At 44.9% G+C, this 18,700-nt stretch overlaps 1 protein-coding gene and 1 pseudogene across 1 annotated transcript; both read right to left on the bottom strand.

The window, feature by feature from the left end:
• Nucleotides 1-484: 484 nt before the first annotated feature.
• Nucleotides 485-2,834, bottom strand: LOC124663139 (annotated as a pseudogene).
• A 33-nt stretch (nucleotides 2,835-2,867) lies between these two features.
• Nucleotides 2,868-4,921, bottom strand: LOC124666938 (pentatricopeptide repeat-containing protein At2g33760-like). Its single transcript, XM_047204271.1, has one exon. The coding sequence runs from the start codon at nucleotides 4,919-4,921 to the stop codon at nucleotides 3,179-3,181; it is 1,743 nt and encodes a 580-aa protein (XP_047060227.1). The 3' UTR covers nucleotides 2,868-3,178.
• Nucleotides 4,922-18,700: the final 13,779 nt, after the last annotated feature.

Genomic DNA, 18,700 nt, shown 5'->3' with positions numbered 1-18,700 from the left:
ACCTGGAATCGAATTGAGTCATAATTTCCAGCTAGTATTTCAGATGGAACGCATGTGTACAGGTTACAGAACAGGAAGTTTCCCAAAAAAAATAGATTACAGAACAGATGAATGCATGATGATACCTCAGATTTCTGGGAGCTCAATGAAATCAGTGGAATGTAATAGTCTGAATCCAAAAGCAGGCACAGAGGAAGGCTGCCGGAACAGCACAGTGCACTACACATATTTACCAGAACGTTTTTAACTAGGGACCAGCCCATATAAGTGCCACCATCAGGCTGTCATCAAGTTGAACATCCACTACCCAAATTGTCAATCCCCCGAAATACAGCCATGCAAGAAAATGACATAGCAAAAAGAATACTGTTGGTAGTGTGGCGCCGACTCTGGAAGCTCTAATACCCATATGTCGCATGTGCAAGAGTATCCTCAGATCAGCAGATAAGCGCCCAAAATTAGCAGCGTAGCAAGGATTGACACATCAGTGCCTATTCTGAAGGTTGTGTGCGAGGGTGCTGGATCTGTGGTGTTGCTCACACTTCACAGGAGGTAGGGGTGGCTCTACCACCGTCAGGCTTTGTCAAGTCCCGCATTGGAGCCATTGCTGGTGGCTGCACAGCTTTATAGATGGTCCGAAGGAGGCCACCGTGTTGTTTCTCAGGTTCATGCAAGAATCCACTGCACAAATAAAATCCAAGATGCAGTGTGAGCAAATAATACATTCAAGAGAGGATCCAGTGTACTGCATGAAAATGTTACCAAGAACTTACATTTATATCTGTGAGTTGTCCCAGGGAAATCAGTGATCCACCCCTCCTCCATCTCCCCCTTTCTGCACAAAGGCATTAATCTGCGCCGTTGCATCTGAGAAGAAGTCCCAAGGTTGAGAAGGGAACTCGTTCATGAGCAGATGAACATAAACTGGAAGGCCAGCAGACTGCAGGGTCTTCACAAGATGGTTGGTCTGGTTTATCATAAAATTGCTGGTCGATGGGTATATGGACATGTTGCTAACAGAAACAGCATCACAGGTAACTGCTTGATATCTGCAATGGAGGAAGGCGCATCTTTGACATATTCGTCGATCATGTAGACAAGGTTACTTGGCTTCCTGCTTGAACTTCACTAGAATTGAGCTGTTTATTGACTGAATCATGACTTTCTGGGTGGTCTGTTTGCTGTAACAAGAATCATCAAGAGCTTTAGTCACTGCATCAACCACACCAAACCCAAGTTTCTCTGCCATGAATGAAGCACGCTGCGAAAATCCAAAAGGGGAGTAAATCAAGACTGAAGTAAGGACTTACAACTCCAGAATAAATGTGTTTTTATTGCATTAATGATCTCATCTTTTTCCTAGTCAACTCAACAAGAAATACAGGAGACGGGACTAGTACATCAAAGCCTAGTCAATAAGGTGAGTTGGCACACTATGACTCAAATATGGGTTTGCACTACATGCTTCCCCTTCACATACATTTAAATGCTTACGCCTCCACGGTAATCATGATTCCTGACAAAAACCTTTCCTTTTGCAAAAGCAAAGTCTGATAATCTCATGAAGTTTCCTGCATTCCTTCTTGATAGGCTGAACGAACTCCATGGGTTGGATATCATAGCCGTGAATATGGAAATGTCAGTCATGCAAGTATGTGATTGACCAACGGAAGGAACTTAATAGATGGACCATGAATTGTTTGCCAGATGATTGATTTGTACAACAATGAAATGGCATGGTATAATCATACATAGTTACATATATGACTTAATGTCTAATAAACTGTTTCTTATCAGCACAGGAATACAAATATCAGGTTTACCTCAAAGGAGCTCAGGTGGACTTACACTTCAGGTTGTTTGCAATATCCTCCCAAGTGAGGTTGAGTGTATAGACTTCAGCCACAGGCTTAATATCTTCTATGACAACCGCTAGAGAAGCAAATTGTGAAGTTACAACAGTAGAAACATCCTTTAGGTCAATGGAACTCCCATCTTTTGTCACTTGAAGAGCACAGTCAATGACATCTGCACCATCAGTAACTGCATTTTGATAAGCTAGGTCAGTGCAGTCTGGGTAGTCACCACTAGCACCATTGTGGGAGATAAGTAGAGGTACCCCTGCAATGCAAATGTGAAGGCTGGAGTTCAATAAAAGTACTAGATTGATGAGTTAATAATCGATAGATAAAGGAAGCAGGCGTACCATGATCTGTCTTGGTGCTCTTCAGGTTACTAAAGCAGCCTGCAGCAACAAAACATAAAACAACTCAATAGTCAAGACCAGAGAAGCCATGATCCAAACAATACATTACAACTCGTTCAGATACATCATTGTAGAAAGTGGATTGTTTCTTGATTAGAACAGAGTAAATACTAGATGAAAGATCATCCTGACCAAGTGGCCTTCTTGGGTGTGTGAGTTTCTCGAAGGAACATTTACGGCATAGTGAAGAAATATAAAAGGTGGAATCATCAATGGCCACTTGAGAAGTGATAGGGAAATCAGTCAAGCCACCGTCAACACAGAAGGCATCGTTGTCGATGAAGCCAAGATATTCTGCTAGCGGATCGTAGCTGTAGTTGTAGCTGAGCGCAAAGTCAACGGCAAAGTCAGTACCATAACTTTCTAGCCTTCCTTATGAGCATCATCATCGACTGAAATATAAGGTTTCAGATAATTATCGACCCTGACAGGCCAGATGTAGTTTTTGGGGACTAGTATCCCAGAAGCAAAAGTCTTGATGGATGTCAGATTTTCAGTATTGGCCATATGTCTGATTTGCAGATGGCTCAACAATGCCTTCACCAAGAAAACAGAACACAAGCTTTGTCGTTTCCTAGCTCTTCCAAGTAAGCTTTTTGAGTTGTTCAACCGTGTATTGCTTTGACAGATGCTCAGATTAAACTGGCTGTAGAAACTGTGATGCTGAGTTTTGCACAAACAAACTGTAAGAGGAGATCACTTAATTTTTTTGTACACTGAAAGTAACTAAAGTTTGCTGTTCCTGAACATTTAACCAAACAGCAGGGGGGCTTATATTCCGACAGTACAACTTCAACTGGAATTATTTGGAAGACTCCAGTTGATGTGAATGTAGTTGTTCGATCCCAAGAAACTCTTTTGTTAATAGCTATTAGTACCAGGAAAGTGTACCTAACAGCAGATGAGAGCTTGTCACCAATATTCCAGACATGAACACTTGCCATCTTTAAAATGGTGAAAGCGGTGCTTATCCCTGACAACGATCTCTCGGTTCTCCGCAGCTGACATAAATTTGATAGCGAGATGGCAATCCCCGCATATCCGCAGGTTTTTTATTACTCTGATGGGAGTGGTGCTCCCAGAACTCATCATGAGCCCATATGCTACTGCCAGTTTTTCACTGTGATATCTAAGTGCACCCTCCCTCTCCTCCTCTTCTAGCTCATGCAGCACTGACTCAGTTTCGGGCATGTAGCCAGCAGCAGTAATCCTATGGATCAGTTCTTCCAAGTACTGGTAAATCTCTCTAGTTTGCCGATGAGACTTTTCGCCCATTCGAAACAAATGGGATGTACCTCCGAGCTCAATCAAGCTGAATCCTATCTGCTTCTTCAATCTTCTCTTGATCATGGTATTCCTCACCTTCTCGACATGGTGCATTTTACCGGACAGAGCATATATGTTAGAAAGCAGAACATGGTAGGATGGATTTTCAGGCTCGAGAGCAATCAATCGCTCAGCCACTTCCACCCCGAGATTGAAATTCTTGTGCATCTTGCACGCCCCAAGTATTGCCGTCCAAACTTCAGGTCCTGGCTCTCCAGGGATAAAATCATGTACAAATTGCATTGCTTCGTCAAGAAGTCCAGCCCTTCCAAACATATCAACCATAGAGCAATAGTGCTCGACACGAGGGACCAGTCCATAGACCCTCTTCATGCAAGCAAAAGCATCCCGTCCCTCCATAACCAACCCAGCGTGCGCACATGCAGATAGAACAGCAATAAAGGTGACATGATTGGGCGGCGGCCCCTCGCGTCTCATCAAACGGAACAGCTTGATCGCCTCATGACCATGTCCGTGCATTCCGTATCCTGCGATCATGGAAGTCCACGTAACCACGTTCCGCTCCTGCAGCATGTCGAACCACTTGCGAGCCTTGTCCACAGCACCGCACCTGGCATACATGTTCACGAGAGCTGAGCCCAGAAACACGCTCACGTCCATTCTTTCAGAAACAATACGTCTCTCCACTTCACGTCCCAAGTCCAGTGCACCAGCCTGTGCACAGGCAGAGAGCGTGGCTACAAATGTCATGGAATCCGGCACCACCTCGGCCAGCAGCATCTCCTTATACACCTCGATCCCCCGTTCGGCAAGCCCATTCTGCTCGTACCCAGAAATCATCGCGTTCCAGGCGACCACGCTTCTATCACGAATTGCGTCGAACAGGCTGCGTGCAGCAGCTAGCTGGCCGCATTTGGAGTAGAGCACGACCAGCGACGTCAGGACGAAACGGTCGGATCCGAATCCGAGGAGGAGGGAGTGCGCGTGGATGGCCTTGCCGGTTCGGAGGGCGGACAGGTCGGCACAGGCCTTGGCGGCAGCGGTGAAGGTGAAGCTGGAGAAGGGGAGCGCGGCGGAGAGGAGGCGGCGGTAGAATGCAAGAGCGGCGCGGGGGAGGCTGTGATGCGCGGCCGCGCGCGTGAGGGATGAGAAGAGGAATGCATCGGGTGCGGGGTGGGAGGTGGCGACGAGGTGCGCGTATGGAGCGGCGCCGGCTGCGACGGCGAGCGTGGCCAGCTTGGTGATGAGCGGGAGGGAGTGGCCGTGGCCGGTGACGAGGAGGCGCGCGTGGGCTTGCTTGAGAGGGCCAGCTCGAGGGCCAGCGAGGAGGAGGGAGCTGTATTCCGGTGAGCGGTGCTGGGAATCCATGCCGGAGCCCGGAAGTCTAGAAGCCTAGAACTGACTTGACGAATTTTGCATTTTCCTTTGGGCGGGAGCTGATGCACTTCGCACCCACCTCACCGCAGCCAGTTGATACCCCGTTGATAGATCTGAAGAAAACAGTTTACCCGCAAATTTTGTAAAATGAACCCTAAAAATTAGTTACAGTGGGGGAGTATAGCAGCAGGGCATCTCCAGTCGGCCCGGGCGACCAGTGATCCGTTTGCGACGGCACGGTTGAAAAATACGCCATGCTGGTGGCTCGACACATAGTGATCGGCTATCCACTAAAACGTAAACACGGTTTAAATATGTGTTTCTGATGCGTTTGGGAGGACGCTGCACGGTCACGCCACGTGACTGCGCGCTTCTTCCATGGGCCCGCTTGACAGCGACCTATGTTGATGCGTCTTCTTATACACGCTTGTACAAGCAGCACACGTTAATGGCGATGCATCGCCTGTCGTGGCCACTACCCACCTCTATGAACGAAGTTAATGTCGTTATCAAGCGTGTCGTGCCCCTCGGCTGCCTCCGGCCTATATAAATAGGAGCGCACGCTCGGCTGCCTTCGACGTATATAAAGAGAGGCATGCGATCAGCTGCCTCATCATCTCCTCCACACAAACCCTAGCCGTTGCACAATCTCCACCGTAAAGCCGTCTCGCACCTCTCCTCCACCTTTTCCATGATGAGCAGCGTCGGCGGGCGGCCAGGCTACTCTGCCTCCACCTCTGACTCCACCTCCCTTGACCGACAACTCCGACGACGAGAACGAAGATAGTGCGGACAACGTCACCGACGCGGCCATGGACGCGAAGTTCATGGTTGACGCGGAGCAGGATGCAGAGGAGGAGCGGGCGGTCCACGCGGTGTTTGACACAAAGCAGCAACACCGCAAGGAGGCAGTGGCAGCAAAGGAGGAGTCCGGCGACGATGACTTCGACTGGAGCGGGCCTGAGATGGAGGAGAAGGCACCGGAGCAGAGGGCCTTAATCGCGTCCTTCCAGATGTTGAAGAAGAGCGAGGATGACGCCAATGAGGCGCTGTATCAGCAGCTACTGGAGTACGCAGCGGCCCACCAAGTTTTGGCGACCACGCAGCGGATGGAGCGGCGGGCGGAGACGAAGCGGGCGAGGGAGTGTTGGGGATATACCAACTAGGTGTACCACGATAGGGTCCTAATTCCGTTAAGCCCAGATGGCCCAAAGATGATGGTGAGGCATACAGCCCACCGGGTAGCCCAGTTATTGGAGAATCCGGAGGTAGGATCCAGCCTAGAGACGAAGTTGTCGGATCCGGCCCATGGTAAAGGCGGTCGGATTCATGACGCGCAAGACAAGGAATCCTATACGTAGTCTAGGCTTAGTGTATCCGGCTAGATCTATATCTCTTGTAACCCTAGATCTGGAGCCTTTATAAGCCGAGCCCTTGCGGCAAGACACACCTCATTGTAATCGTGCACCTATTGCCTTATAGTGAATTATAGCAGTATGTAGGATCTCGCCGCCCTTGTGAGATCCAAAGTTGTGTAACTCGTGTGACACCGTCCCGGACACCCGTCGCCCCATGGCTCCCTCTCTCTCTCTCCTTCATGAGGCTCCCCTCACAGGAGGTACCTCGAACACGCAACGATAGTTGGCGCCCACCGTGGGGCTAGCGGCGTCGGGAGGCAGGATCCAGGCGGGATCTACCTTCACAGGCATCGGCGACACCATCACCATCGGGCGCGTCCTCTACGCCGGGAACATCCCCATCATCCCCAACGACGAGTGTTGGGTCCCGGCAAGGGAGAACCTCGTCCGTTGTTTCGTCATCCCCATCAACGTAATTTGCATCTTCATCGGCAAAACAAGCAACTCGATCGCTTGCGCCAGAGTAATCCCTGCGTGGACCGCCACTAAGCAGGATACGTTCGCGGAAGTCCGATCTGGGTAGGTTCAGCCACTGACCGGATCCACCGTAGATCTAGAAATTTCAAAGCCCACCCAAACCACCCCCTTGGTGAACATTATGGTGGAAGACCGGTGCAAATCCGCCAGACCCTCACCGGAGTTTGTGAAGCAGAGGTGTCATTTCATCTACAAGGTGGAAACTACGTCCAGAACCGCTCCCAAAGGGAACATATGATCCGACGAGCCCCTGTAGTCGATGAAACTAAAGACTCTATCTTGGAAGCCTTTGAGTTATAACTCGATGATACTTATCCGATGAACTTGGAGGAATACGAGGTTGTCATGAAGGAGTACGACGAGGAGTGATACGTCTCAAACGTATCTATAATTTCTTATGTTCCATGCTAGTTTTATGACAATATCTACATGTTTTATCCATACTTTATATCGTTTTGATGCATTTTCCGGAACTAACCTATTAACAAGATGTCGAAGTGCCAGTTCCTGTTTTCTGCTGTTTTTGGTTCCAGAAAGGCTGTTCGGGCAATATTCTCGGAATTAGACGAAACAAAGACCCACGATCTTATATTTCCCGGAAGGTTCCAGAAGTCCGAAGGGGAGACGAAGATGGGCCAGGGGGGCCCCCAGACCACACCTGGGCGCGGGCCCACTCCTGGCCGCGCCACCAGGTGGGGAGGGAGCCCCGTGCCTCCTCCGACTCCGCCTCTTCGCCTATTTAACCCCTCGTGACGTGAAAACCCTACACCAATTGACGAAACTCCAGAAAGACTCCAGGGACGCCGCCGCCATCGCGAAACTCCGTTTCGGGGGATAGAAGTCTCTGTTCCGGCACGCCGCCGGGACGGGGAATTGCCCCGGAGTCATCTCCATCGACACCACCGCCATCTTCATCGTCATCGCTGTCTCCCATTATGAGGAGGGAGTAGTTCTCCCCCGAGGCTGAGGGCTCTACCGGTAGCTATGTGGTTCATCTCTCTCTCCCATGTGATCTTTATGTGATCATGAGCTTTGTATCACTATTAATGTATGTGCTACTCTATTGATGTTATTAAAGTAGTCTATTCCTCCTCCATGATGTAATGTTGATAGTGTGTGCATCATGTAGTACTTGGCGTATGTTATGATTGTAATCTCTTGTAGATTATGAAGTTAACTATTACTATGATAGTATTGATGCGATCTATTCCCCCTTTTATAGCTATTGTTGACAGTGTGTATGCTATGTTAGTACTCGGTCTAAATTGCAATGGTCTATTATGCATCTAGAGGTTACTTAAATATGAACTCCGAATGTTGTGGAGCTTGTTTACTCCGGCTTGAGGGAGCTCTTGTAGCCCTACACAATGAATGGTGTTTGTTATCCAACAAGAGAGTGTTGAAGTAGCACAAGTGAAGAGAAGTTATTTATTTATGTGATCAATGTAGAGAGTGTCCACTAGTGAAAGTATGATCCCTAGGCCTTGTTTCTAAGCATTGAAACACCGTTTCCAACAAGTTCTGTTACATGTTTGCTTGCTGCCATATTTATTTTAGATTGCGATTACTACTTACAATCATCCATTATACTTGTATTTCACTATCTCTTCGCCGAACTAGTGCACCTATAAATCTGACAAGTGTATTAGGTGCGTTGGGGACACAAGAGACTTCTTGTATCGTAATTGCAGGGTTGCTTGAGAGGGATATCTTTGACCTCTACCTCCCTGAGTTCGATAAACCTTGGGTGATTCACTTAAGGGAAACTTGCTGCTGTTCTACAAACCTCTCGCTCTTGGAGGCCCAACACCGTGTACGGGAATAGAAGCGTGCGTAGACATCAAGCTATTTTTACGGCACCGTTGCCGGGGAGGTAAGGTAAAAGGTATTCACATCCTCCAGACTACTAAGCTATTTCCTAGCACTGTTGCCGATGTGTGAGTGCTCGAAGCTATTTCCTTTAGATCCTGCAATTGCATCTTTTTGTTTCTTATTTTTATTTTTCACTAGTTAGGCATAATGGAAAACAACAGTGAGCTTTTTAATCTATTTCCTGAGTTAAGACATGAATTGTTTGATGCGAAAATTAAAAAACCTATGGAACCTTATTTGCATGATAGTAGCAATGTTATTAGTATGAACGCAATTACTGCTAATGCTATGGAGAAGTCTAAGCTTGGGGAAGCTAGTTTTTGTGATCTTTTTAGCTTCTCATCTTTAGGGGAGAAAATTTGCTCTGATAATGCTTTATCTCCCATATGCGATAACTCTAATGATGCTTCTGATATTTTAAATCCACCTACTAAAAGTATTCCCTTCATGATACCTATGAAAATTGTTGAACTTGCTATGAACAATTGCTTTGGAGATGGGACTATCCATCCTAGTGATCATTTACTCTTTATACATGAATTATGCGAGTTGTTCGAGAATGCAGGTATTTCAAAGGACCAAGTTAAGAGGAAGCTATTCTCTATATCTCTGAAGGGCAAAGCGGCGCATTGGTATAAACTGCTGAAGGATGGGCATTCTCTTGATTGGAAGGATATTGTGCCTCTATTTTATTCTAAATTCTATCCTCCAAGTGAAATTCACAAAGACCGAAACCGCATATATAATTTCTGGCCTCATGATGGAGAGAGTATTGCCCAAGCATGGGAGAGATTGAAGTCTTTAATGCTCAAATGCCCCATTCATGAGCTTCCTGGTAATATCATCATTGATAATTTCTATGCAAGACTTTCTTTTCAAGATAAAACCTTGTTGGATACTGCTTGTTCTGGATCATTCACACACAACAAAGAAGAGTTTAAATGGGACCTTCTTGATCAGATTCAGGAGAATACTGAAGGATGGGAGAACGACAAAGGTAGAGAGTCAGGTATAAATTATGATTATTATGAATGCATTGAAACTTTTATGGATACTGATAAATTTCGAAATATGAGTGCTACCTATGGTCTTGACTCTCAAGTTGTTGCAAATTTTTATAAAGCTTTTGCCTCTCATTTTGAATTGCCTAGGAAGAATTTTGATAAGTATCATGAACCTTTCAAAGACACTTGCATGGAAAATGAAATTGTTGTTAATAATTGCAATAAACATGCCCAAACTTCTGAAAATACTATTTCTTATAAGCATGTTAATTTTTGTGGAATGCATAGACCTTGTGGAATTAATCAAATCGAAGATGAATATTGTATCCATCATAGGAATGAAAAAACTAGAAAGTGGATTAGGGCTCTAGATGATCTTGGTGAAAAAGTTTGTGCCCTCTATCCTTTTATTTGTGAACTTTGCCATAGAGTGGGTCATTTTAATTTTCAATGCTCCTCCAATGATAATTCGAACCCCATGAGTGCTGCAAATTTGTATTGTGATGATGAAATCCTTCCTAATCAGCATGATGAACTTACTTTATTTTTGGGGTGTGAAGAATTATCAAGAAAAATTTATTTGTTACATATGAGTGATCTTGATATTGATAGTGTCCTGCATGGGTGTCTTTCTTATTGCATTAATAATTTCCATACAAATACTTACATACAGAATATTTTAGAAGATGACACTTTGCCAAAATATGATAGGACCGCTGTGTGTTTTAAATTTATTAATGAAAAGGAGGAATCCTCCCAAGTTTCTTCTATTGTTTCTGGAAATAAATCAGGTTCTGTGGAGAAGCCTCCCTTCAAGCCTCTTCCTCCTAAAGAAGAAAGAGGTAACGGCATATCCCCGCGTGTATGAGATAACGATAGGTAACCGTAAGTATGTTGCTCCTAATGATTATTATGATAATGAATCTGAGTACAATGATCTTCCTATGCCCTTTACCTATATTAGTGATTATGATTCAGAAGAGCACACTACTTTTGATATTGAAAATCTCTGGGAAACTAATTCTGAAAATAAGGATGTTAATAATTGCCATAGTATTAGTACTATCCATGTTTCTTTCCATAATGATATAGAAAGTTCTAAGCTTGGGGAAGCTGGTTTTGATGAGCATGATATTTTTAGTCCCCCAAGCATGGAGGATAAAATTTACTTTAATGATACTTTACCTCCTATATATGATGATTACAATGATGACTATTATATTTTCGGTCCACCTACTATTGAGGAGAAGATTAATTATGATTACAATATGCCTCCTATATATGATGATTATGGTGATGAGAATAATAATGATAGCTATTTTATTGGATTTGCTCCCACTACAATTAATAGTAATGACTATGCTTATGTGAAGAGTAATAATTTTATGCATGTAGCTCTGATACGTCCAAAACGTATCTACTTTTCCGAACACTTTTGCTATTATTTTGCCTCTAATTTGTGTATTTTGGATGCAACTAACACGGACTAACGCTGTTTTCAGCAGAACTGTTCTGGTGTCTCGTTTTTGTGCAGAAATCCAACTTTCAGGGAAAACCTCGGAATTTATACAGAAGGCCCTATTTTCCCGAACACTCACGGAGCCGGAAGGGCAAGTCGGTGGAGGCCCGAGGGCCCCACACCCTAGGGCGGCGCGGCCCGGGAGGGGCGCGCGGCCCTAGCGTGTGGCACCCTCGGCAGGCCTCCGACGCCCTCCTTCGGACTACTTATCGCCCTCGACCTAAAAACGCACGGGGAGAAGTCGAAGTCGCCAGAAACCCTCCAGAACGCCGCCACATCGCGAAACTCCATCTCGGGAGCCAGAAGTCTCCGTTCTGGCACTCCGCCGGACGGGGAATTGGAGGAGATCATCGCCACCATCACCACCGACGCCTCTTCATCAACCAGCCATGTTTCCCCCATCCATGTGTGAGTAATTCCCCCGCTGTAGGCCGAAGGGGATGGTAGGTATTGGATGAGATTGGTCATGTAATAGTGTAAGATTGTTAGGGCATAGTGCCTAGTGTCCGTAATTGGTACTTTGATGATATTGTTGCAACTTGTTATGCTTAATGCTTGTCACTAGGGCCCGAGTGCCATGATCTCAGATCTGAACATGTTATTGTTTCATCATGATATTCATTGTTTATGGTCTTACCTGCAAGTTGTATACACATGTCGTCGTCCGGAACCAATGGCCCCGAAGTGACAGAAATCGGGACAACCGGAGGGGATGGTAGTGATGTGAGGATCACATGTGTTCACGGAGTGTTAATGCTTTGCTCCGGTACTCTATTAAAAGGAGTACCTTAATATCCGGTAGATTCCCTTGAGGCCCTGGCTGCCACCGGCTGGTAGGACAAAAGATGTTGTGCAAGTTTCTCATTGCGAGCACGTACGACTATAATTGGAACACATGCCTATTGATTGCTTTGTACTTAGACACCGTTTTATTATTATCCGCAAATGCCCCGCTTAATTGTTACATGAGTTTCTCTCATCCATGCAACGCCCGTTATCCGTCCCCGTGCCTACGGTATTTTAATCCTGCTGTTTACTATAATCACTACTGCTCGTTTCGGTTACTTCCGTCGCTGTTATTTCACTACTGCTACTGCCATAAAACTGTTACTATCGATAAACTCTTGCGAGCAAGTTCTGTTTCCAGGTGCAGCTGAATTGACAACTCCGCTGTTAAGGTTTTCAAGTATTCTTTGTCTCCCCTTGTGTTGAATCAATAAATTGGGTTTTACTACCCGCGAAGACTGCTGCGATCCCCTATACTTGTGGGTTATCAAGCTCATGATAAGAATGTTTCATGTGATAGTTATATTGTTGAGTTTGTTCATGATGCTACTGGAAGTTATTATGAGAGAGGAAAATATGGTTGTAAAAAATTTCATGGTACTAAAACACCTCTCGACATGCTGAATTTTTTTAAGTTACTCGTGTTTTATCTTCCTATTCTTGTCACTTTGATCTTCATGAATTTATTTGTATACAAGATTTCTATGCATAGGAAGCGGGTTAGGCTTAAATTTGTTTCACACTTGCTTTTTGATGCTCTCTTTTGCTTCAAATCTTATTTCTTGTGCGAGCATCATTAAAATTACTGAGCCCATCTTCATGGCTATAAAGAAAGCACTTCTTGGAAGATAACCCATGTTTTATTTTGATACTGTTTTGTTGTGTCTTGGAAGTTGTTACTACTGTAGCAACCTCTCCTTATCTTTACTTTATTGCATTGTTGTGCCAAGTAAAGTCTTTGATAGTAAGGTTGATACTAGATTTGGATTACTGCGCGAAACAGATTTCTTGCTGTCACGAATTTGAGTAGACCTCTCTGTAGGTAACTCAGAAAAATCTGCCAATTTTCGTGTGTGATCCTCAGATATGTACGCAACTTTCATTCAATTTGAGCTTTTTCATCTGAGCAAGTTAAGTGCCCCTGAAAAATTCGTCTTTACGGACTGTTCTGTATTGACAGATTCTGCCTTTTATTTCGCATGGCCTCTTTTGCTATGTTGGATGGATTTCTTTGTTCCATTAACTTTCAGTAGCTTTGTGCAATGTCCAGAAGTATTAAGAATGATTATGTCACCTCTGAATATGTGAATTTTTGATTATGCACTAACCCTCTAATGAGTTTGTTTTGAGTTTGGTGTGGAGGAAGTTTTCAAGGATCAAGAGAGGAGGATGATACAATATGATCAAGAAGAGTGAAAAGTCTAAGCTTGGGGATGCCCCGTGGTTCATCCCTGCATATTTCAAGAAGACCCAAGCATCTAAGCTTGGGGATGCCCAAGGCATTCCCTTCTTCATCGACAACTTATCAGGTCACCTCTAGTGAAACTATATTTTTATTCTGTCACATCTTATGTGCTTTACTTGGAGCGTTTGTATGTTTTTGTTTTTGTTTTTGTTTGAATAAACTCGGATCCTAGCATTCCTTGTGTGGGAGAGAGACACGCTCCGCTTGTTCATATAAACACTGGTGTTCTTAGCTTTACTTTTAATATCCATGGCGAAGGTTGAAACTGCTTCGTTCATTGTTATTTGGTTGGAAACAGAAAATGCTTCATGTGGTAATTGGTATATTGTCTTGAATAATTTGATACTTGGCAATTTTTGTGCTCAAATAGATCATGTTTAAGCTCTTGCATCATGTACTTTGCACCTATTAATGAAGAACTACCATAGAGCTTGTTGAAATTTGGTTTGCATGATTGGTCTCTCTAAAGTCTAGATATTTTCTGGTGAAGTGTTTGAACAACAAGGAGACAGTGTAGAGTCTTATAATGCTTGCAATATGTTCTTATGTAAGTTTTGCTGTACCGGTTCATACTTGTGTTTGCTTCAAACAACCTTGGTAGCCAAAGCCTTGTACTGAGAGGGAATGCTTCTCATGCATCCAAAACCTTGAGCCAAAAACTATGCCATTTTTGTCCACCATACCTACCTACTATGTGGTATTTCTCTGCCATTCCAAAGTAAATTACTTGAGTGCTACCTTTAAAATTTCATTCCTTGTGTTTGCAATACATAGCTCATGGGAAAATAGCCTTAAAAACTATTGTGGTATTGAATATGTAGCTTATGTGTCTTATTTCTTATAAGTTGCTTGTTGAGCGGTAACCATGTTTCGAGGGACGCCATCAACTATTACACCTTTGTTGAATATCATGTGAGTTGCTATGCATGTTCGTCTTGTCTGAAGTAAGGGTGATTTATCATGATCAAACGGTTTGAGTATGCATATTGTTAGAGAAGAACATTGGGCCGCTAACTAAAGCCATGAATCATGGTGGAAGTTTCAGTTTGGACATCAATCCTCAATCTCCTATGAGAATATTATCTGTTATTGAATGCTTAAGCATTAAAGAGGAGTCCATTATCTGTTGTCTATGTTGTCCCGGTATGGATGTCCTTAGTTGAGATCTATCAAAAACGAGAAATCAAATGCGATCTATCTCCTTGGACCTTTGTACAGGTGACATAGAGGTACCCCTTTGTGACACTTGGTTGAAACATATGTTATGCAATGATAATCCATGTAAATCCAAGCTAATTAGGACAAGGTGCGAGCACTATTGGTATTCTATGCATGAGGCTTGCAACTTATAGGATGTCTTATGCATAACACATATGAATTATTACTACCGTTGACAAAATTGTTTCTATGTTTTCAAAATAAAAAGCTCTAGCACAAAAATAGTAATCCATGCTTCCCTCTGCGAAGGGCCTTTCTTTTACTTTATGTTGAGTCAGTTTACCTACTTCCTTTCGTCTTAGAAGCAAACACTTGTGTCAACTGTGCATTGATTCTTACATACTTGCTTATTCGCACTCATCATATTACTTTGTGTTGACAATTATCCATGAGATATGCATGTTGAAAGTTGAAAGCAACTGCTGAAACTTAAATCTTCCTCTGTGTTGCTTCAATGCCTCTACTAAGAATTTATTGCTTTATGAGTTAACTCCTATGCAAGTCTTATTGATGCTAGTCTTGAAAGTACTATTCATGAAAAGTCTTTGCTATATGATTCAGTTGTTTAGTCATTATCTTTACCATTGCTTTGAATCACTTTATTCATCTCATATGCTTTACAATAGTATTGATCAAGATCATGTTTGTAGCATGTCACTTCAGAAATTATCCTTGTTATCGTTTACCTACTCGAGGGCGAGTAGGAACTAAGCTTGGGGATGCTTGATACGTCTCAAACGTATCTATAATTTCTTATGTTCCATGCTAGTTTTATGACAATATCTACATGTTTTATCCATACTTTATATCGTTTTGATGCATTTTCCGGAACTAACCTATTAACAAGATGCCGAAGTGTCAGTTCCTGTTTTCTGCTGTTTTTGGTTCAAGAAAGGTTGTTCGGGCAATATTCTCGGAATTGGACGAAACAAAGACCCACGATCTTATATTTCCCGGAAGGTTCCAGAAGTCCGAAGGGGAGACGAAGATGGGCCAGGGGGCCCCCAGACCACACCTGGGCGCGGGTGTAAGGGTACATTGCCCCTATGTGTGGTTTTGGTAATTAATGACAACCCCTATGGACTAATGTTTTCATTGAGTTTATATGTAGGAATATTCCATAGGTTCTACTTGTATTCCATGTGTTGGATTCAAGTATGGATGCCATGTAAATAAAGATACATCGTGTGTGTTGGAATCAACATCATCGACTTGAAGACATATATGTGATATGATCAAGAAGAAGAAATGAAGATGGAGTTCTTATGTGGAACTCAATATTAGCCATGCTCTATCTTATGAGAGTATGAGAAGGTACAAGGTTAAGTCGGGCAAGTTCAAGATGAGCATCTTGAGTGGATCACATGCTTGAAGCTTGTCGTTCATTTGGTGATAATGGACATGTGAAGATGTGCATCAATGGAGCTTTCCCATCGTAGTGTATGGGGGAGCATTTGTGAGTCTTCACGAAGCAACAATGATCAAGTTAGGCATTCCGGCTTGAGTGGAGCTCGAAGAGTTATCATCAAGATCAAGTGGGATGCGCAAGGCAAAGGTATGGCCTTGCTATGTTTTCATTTTACCGGTCTCAAGGTGGTTGATGGGAGACTGGATTATAGGATAGATAGCCGCACTATCAAGAGGGGCTTTCGGTTGGGTAACTTGATCACATCGTCTTAGGGAGCTCAATCCTTTGCATACTTTGCATATCCTTATTGCTTCTTGGTGTTTCTCCGTGTGAGTTTCTTGAGCTTGTTGCTAGCTTTACAACAAGCCCAAGTTCATCGAAAACGGAATCCGCATGCATCTTCTATTGCGTTTTCGAGTTTGGACGTCTTCACCGTTTCTTGACGGTGGGAGACTCCCTCTCTAAAATCATCTAAAAATGTTCTGTGAGGAGTCTCCATATTTCCAGTTTTTGTTGGAGTTCTATTCGTCGTTACCTTTCCAACAAAATTGGTTTCAAGTCAACCGGAGTTCGGGAGCATTAGTTATCAAAGAAAAAGAATAAGAAGAAAAGAAAAAAAAAAGGGGGAAGGGCGGCCGGCCGGGCGACCGGTCTGCCGGGCCACACGCCGGCCCGCCCGGCCGAAACCGGCCCGGGCGCTCGTGCCATCCGGGGCGGGATCCCGTGGGCCTGGCTTCCCCATCCGGCCCAGGCGCCGGTTGCCTACCGGGCCGCACGGCGCGCGCCCCGGCCCGACCGGACCCTAGGCCTGGTCCCTTACACGCCGCCCACGCGCGGTGGGCGCGGCCGGCTCGCCCCGGCTGGGCTTTTCCCCTCCGCGCGGCCCATGCTGCGGATCCGGCTGCTGATCCGGCTGGGCCGGATGCCTGGCCGGCCTCATCAGCGCCATTTCCGGTTGGCCGGCTGGGCCGCCGGCTGGGGCGATTTTTCTGCCCGAATTTCTTGCGTTTTTCTCTGTCTTTTCTCCCAACGGGTATATTTGCTCCTTAGCTATAAATAGCCCCTTTTTCCACCTTGAGCAACTAGTTCTTCCCCTTTCTTCACCTCCATTGTTGCTCTTGGAAGAACTTGCTCTCCCCTTTGATTCCTCCCATAAATCTTGCTAATTCTTGAGGGATCTAAGAGAGGAGATCTAGATCTACACTTCCACCAATCCATTTCTTCTCTAAGTGAGGGGAACTCTTGGGATCTAGATCTTTGAGTCTTTTGTTGACTTTCCCCATTGTTCTTCCTCTCCAATTTCATCCTAGCATTTGTTGTTTGGGTGGGATTTGAGAGTGAAGGATTTGAACACCTCTAGTGTTCTTGCTTTGCATTATTGCATAGTGTTGAGCTCTCCACCACGATTTGTTCGAGTGAGAGACCGTGAGCTTGTTACTCTTGGAGGGTGACCTCCTAGTTGGCTTGGTTGGTGTCCCGGTGATCTCTTCGTGGAAGATTGTGAAGGGGCCCGGGCTTCTCCTTCGTGGAGCTTGTGAAGTGGTTGTGGAGCTTGCCATCTCCGGAGCGGAGGAAAAGCTAACCATAAGGAAAGGGCCATTATCCTTCGTGGGTGTGGTTCGGAGAATAGGGTGAGCCTTCGTGGCGCGGGGAATCCTTCGTGGGACCTCCACTCCTCCAAACGTGACGTACCTTGTTGCAAAGCAAGGGAACACGGGAATACATCCTCGTCTCCGCGTGCCTCGGTTATTTCTATACCCGAGCTCTCTTTCCTTGTGATAGCCATCGTGCTTGAAGTATATATATATTGCTATCACTTGTGCTACATATATCTTGTGCCTATCTTGCCTAGCTCTAGTTGCTATTGTTACACTTAGTTGAGCTTAGCATATTTAGGGTTTGTGCTTGTAAACTAAACGATAGTTTAATTCCGCATTCTTACAAGACAAATCCGCAAGAGTTTGTAATTGCCTATTCACCCCCCCCCCTCTAGGCGACATCTCGATCTTTCAGCGGGCCCACTCCTGGCCGCGCCACCAGGTGGGGAGGGAGCCCCGTGCCTCCTCCGACTCCGCCTCTTCGCCTATTTAACCCCCCGTGACGTGAAAACCCTACACCAATTGACGAAACTCCATAAAGACTCCAGGGACGCCGCCGCCATCGCGAAACTCCGTTTCGGGGGACAGAAGTCTCTGTTCCAGCACGCCGCCGGGACGGGGAATTGCCCCCGGAGTCATCTCCATCGACACCACCGCCATCTTCATCGCCATTGTTGTCTCCCATGATGAGGAGGGAGTAGTTCTCCCCGAGGCTGAGGGCTCTACCGGTAGCTATGTGGTTCATCTCTCTTTCCCATGTGATCTTTATGTGATCATGAGCTTTGTATCACTATTAATCTATGTGCTACTCTAGTGATGTTATTAAAGTAGTCTATTCCTCCTCCATGATGTAATGTTGACAGTGTGCGCATCATGTAGTACTTGGCGTAGGTTATGATTGTAATCTCTTGTAGATTATGAAGTTAACTATTACTATGATAGTATTGATGCGATCTATTCCCGCTTTCATAGCTATTGTTGACAATGTGTATGCTATGTTAGTAC

This window comes from Lolium rigidum, chromosome 6 (assembly GCF_022539505.1).
Source record: "Lolium rigidum isolate FL_2022 chromosome 6, APGP_CSIRO_Lrig_0.1, whole genome shotgun sequence".
NCBI classification, from domain to species: Eukaryota; Viridiplantae; Streptophyta; class Magnoliopsida; order Poales; family Poaceae; genus Lolium; species Lolium rigidum.
The sequence above is the reverse complement of the archived record's forward strand: the minus strand, read 5'-3'. Positions and strand labels throughout refer to the sequence as shown.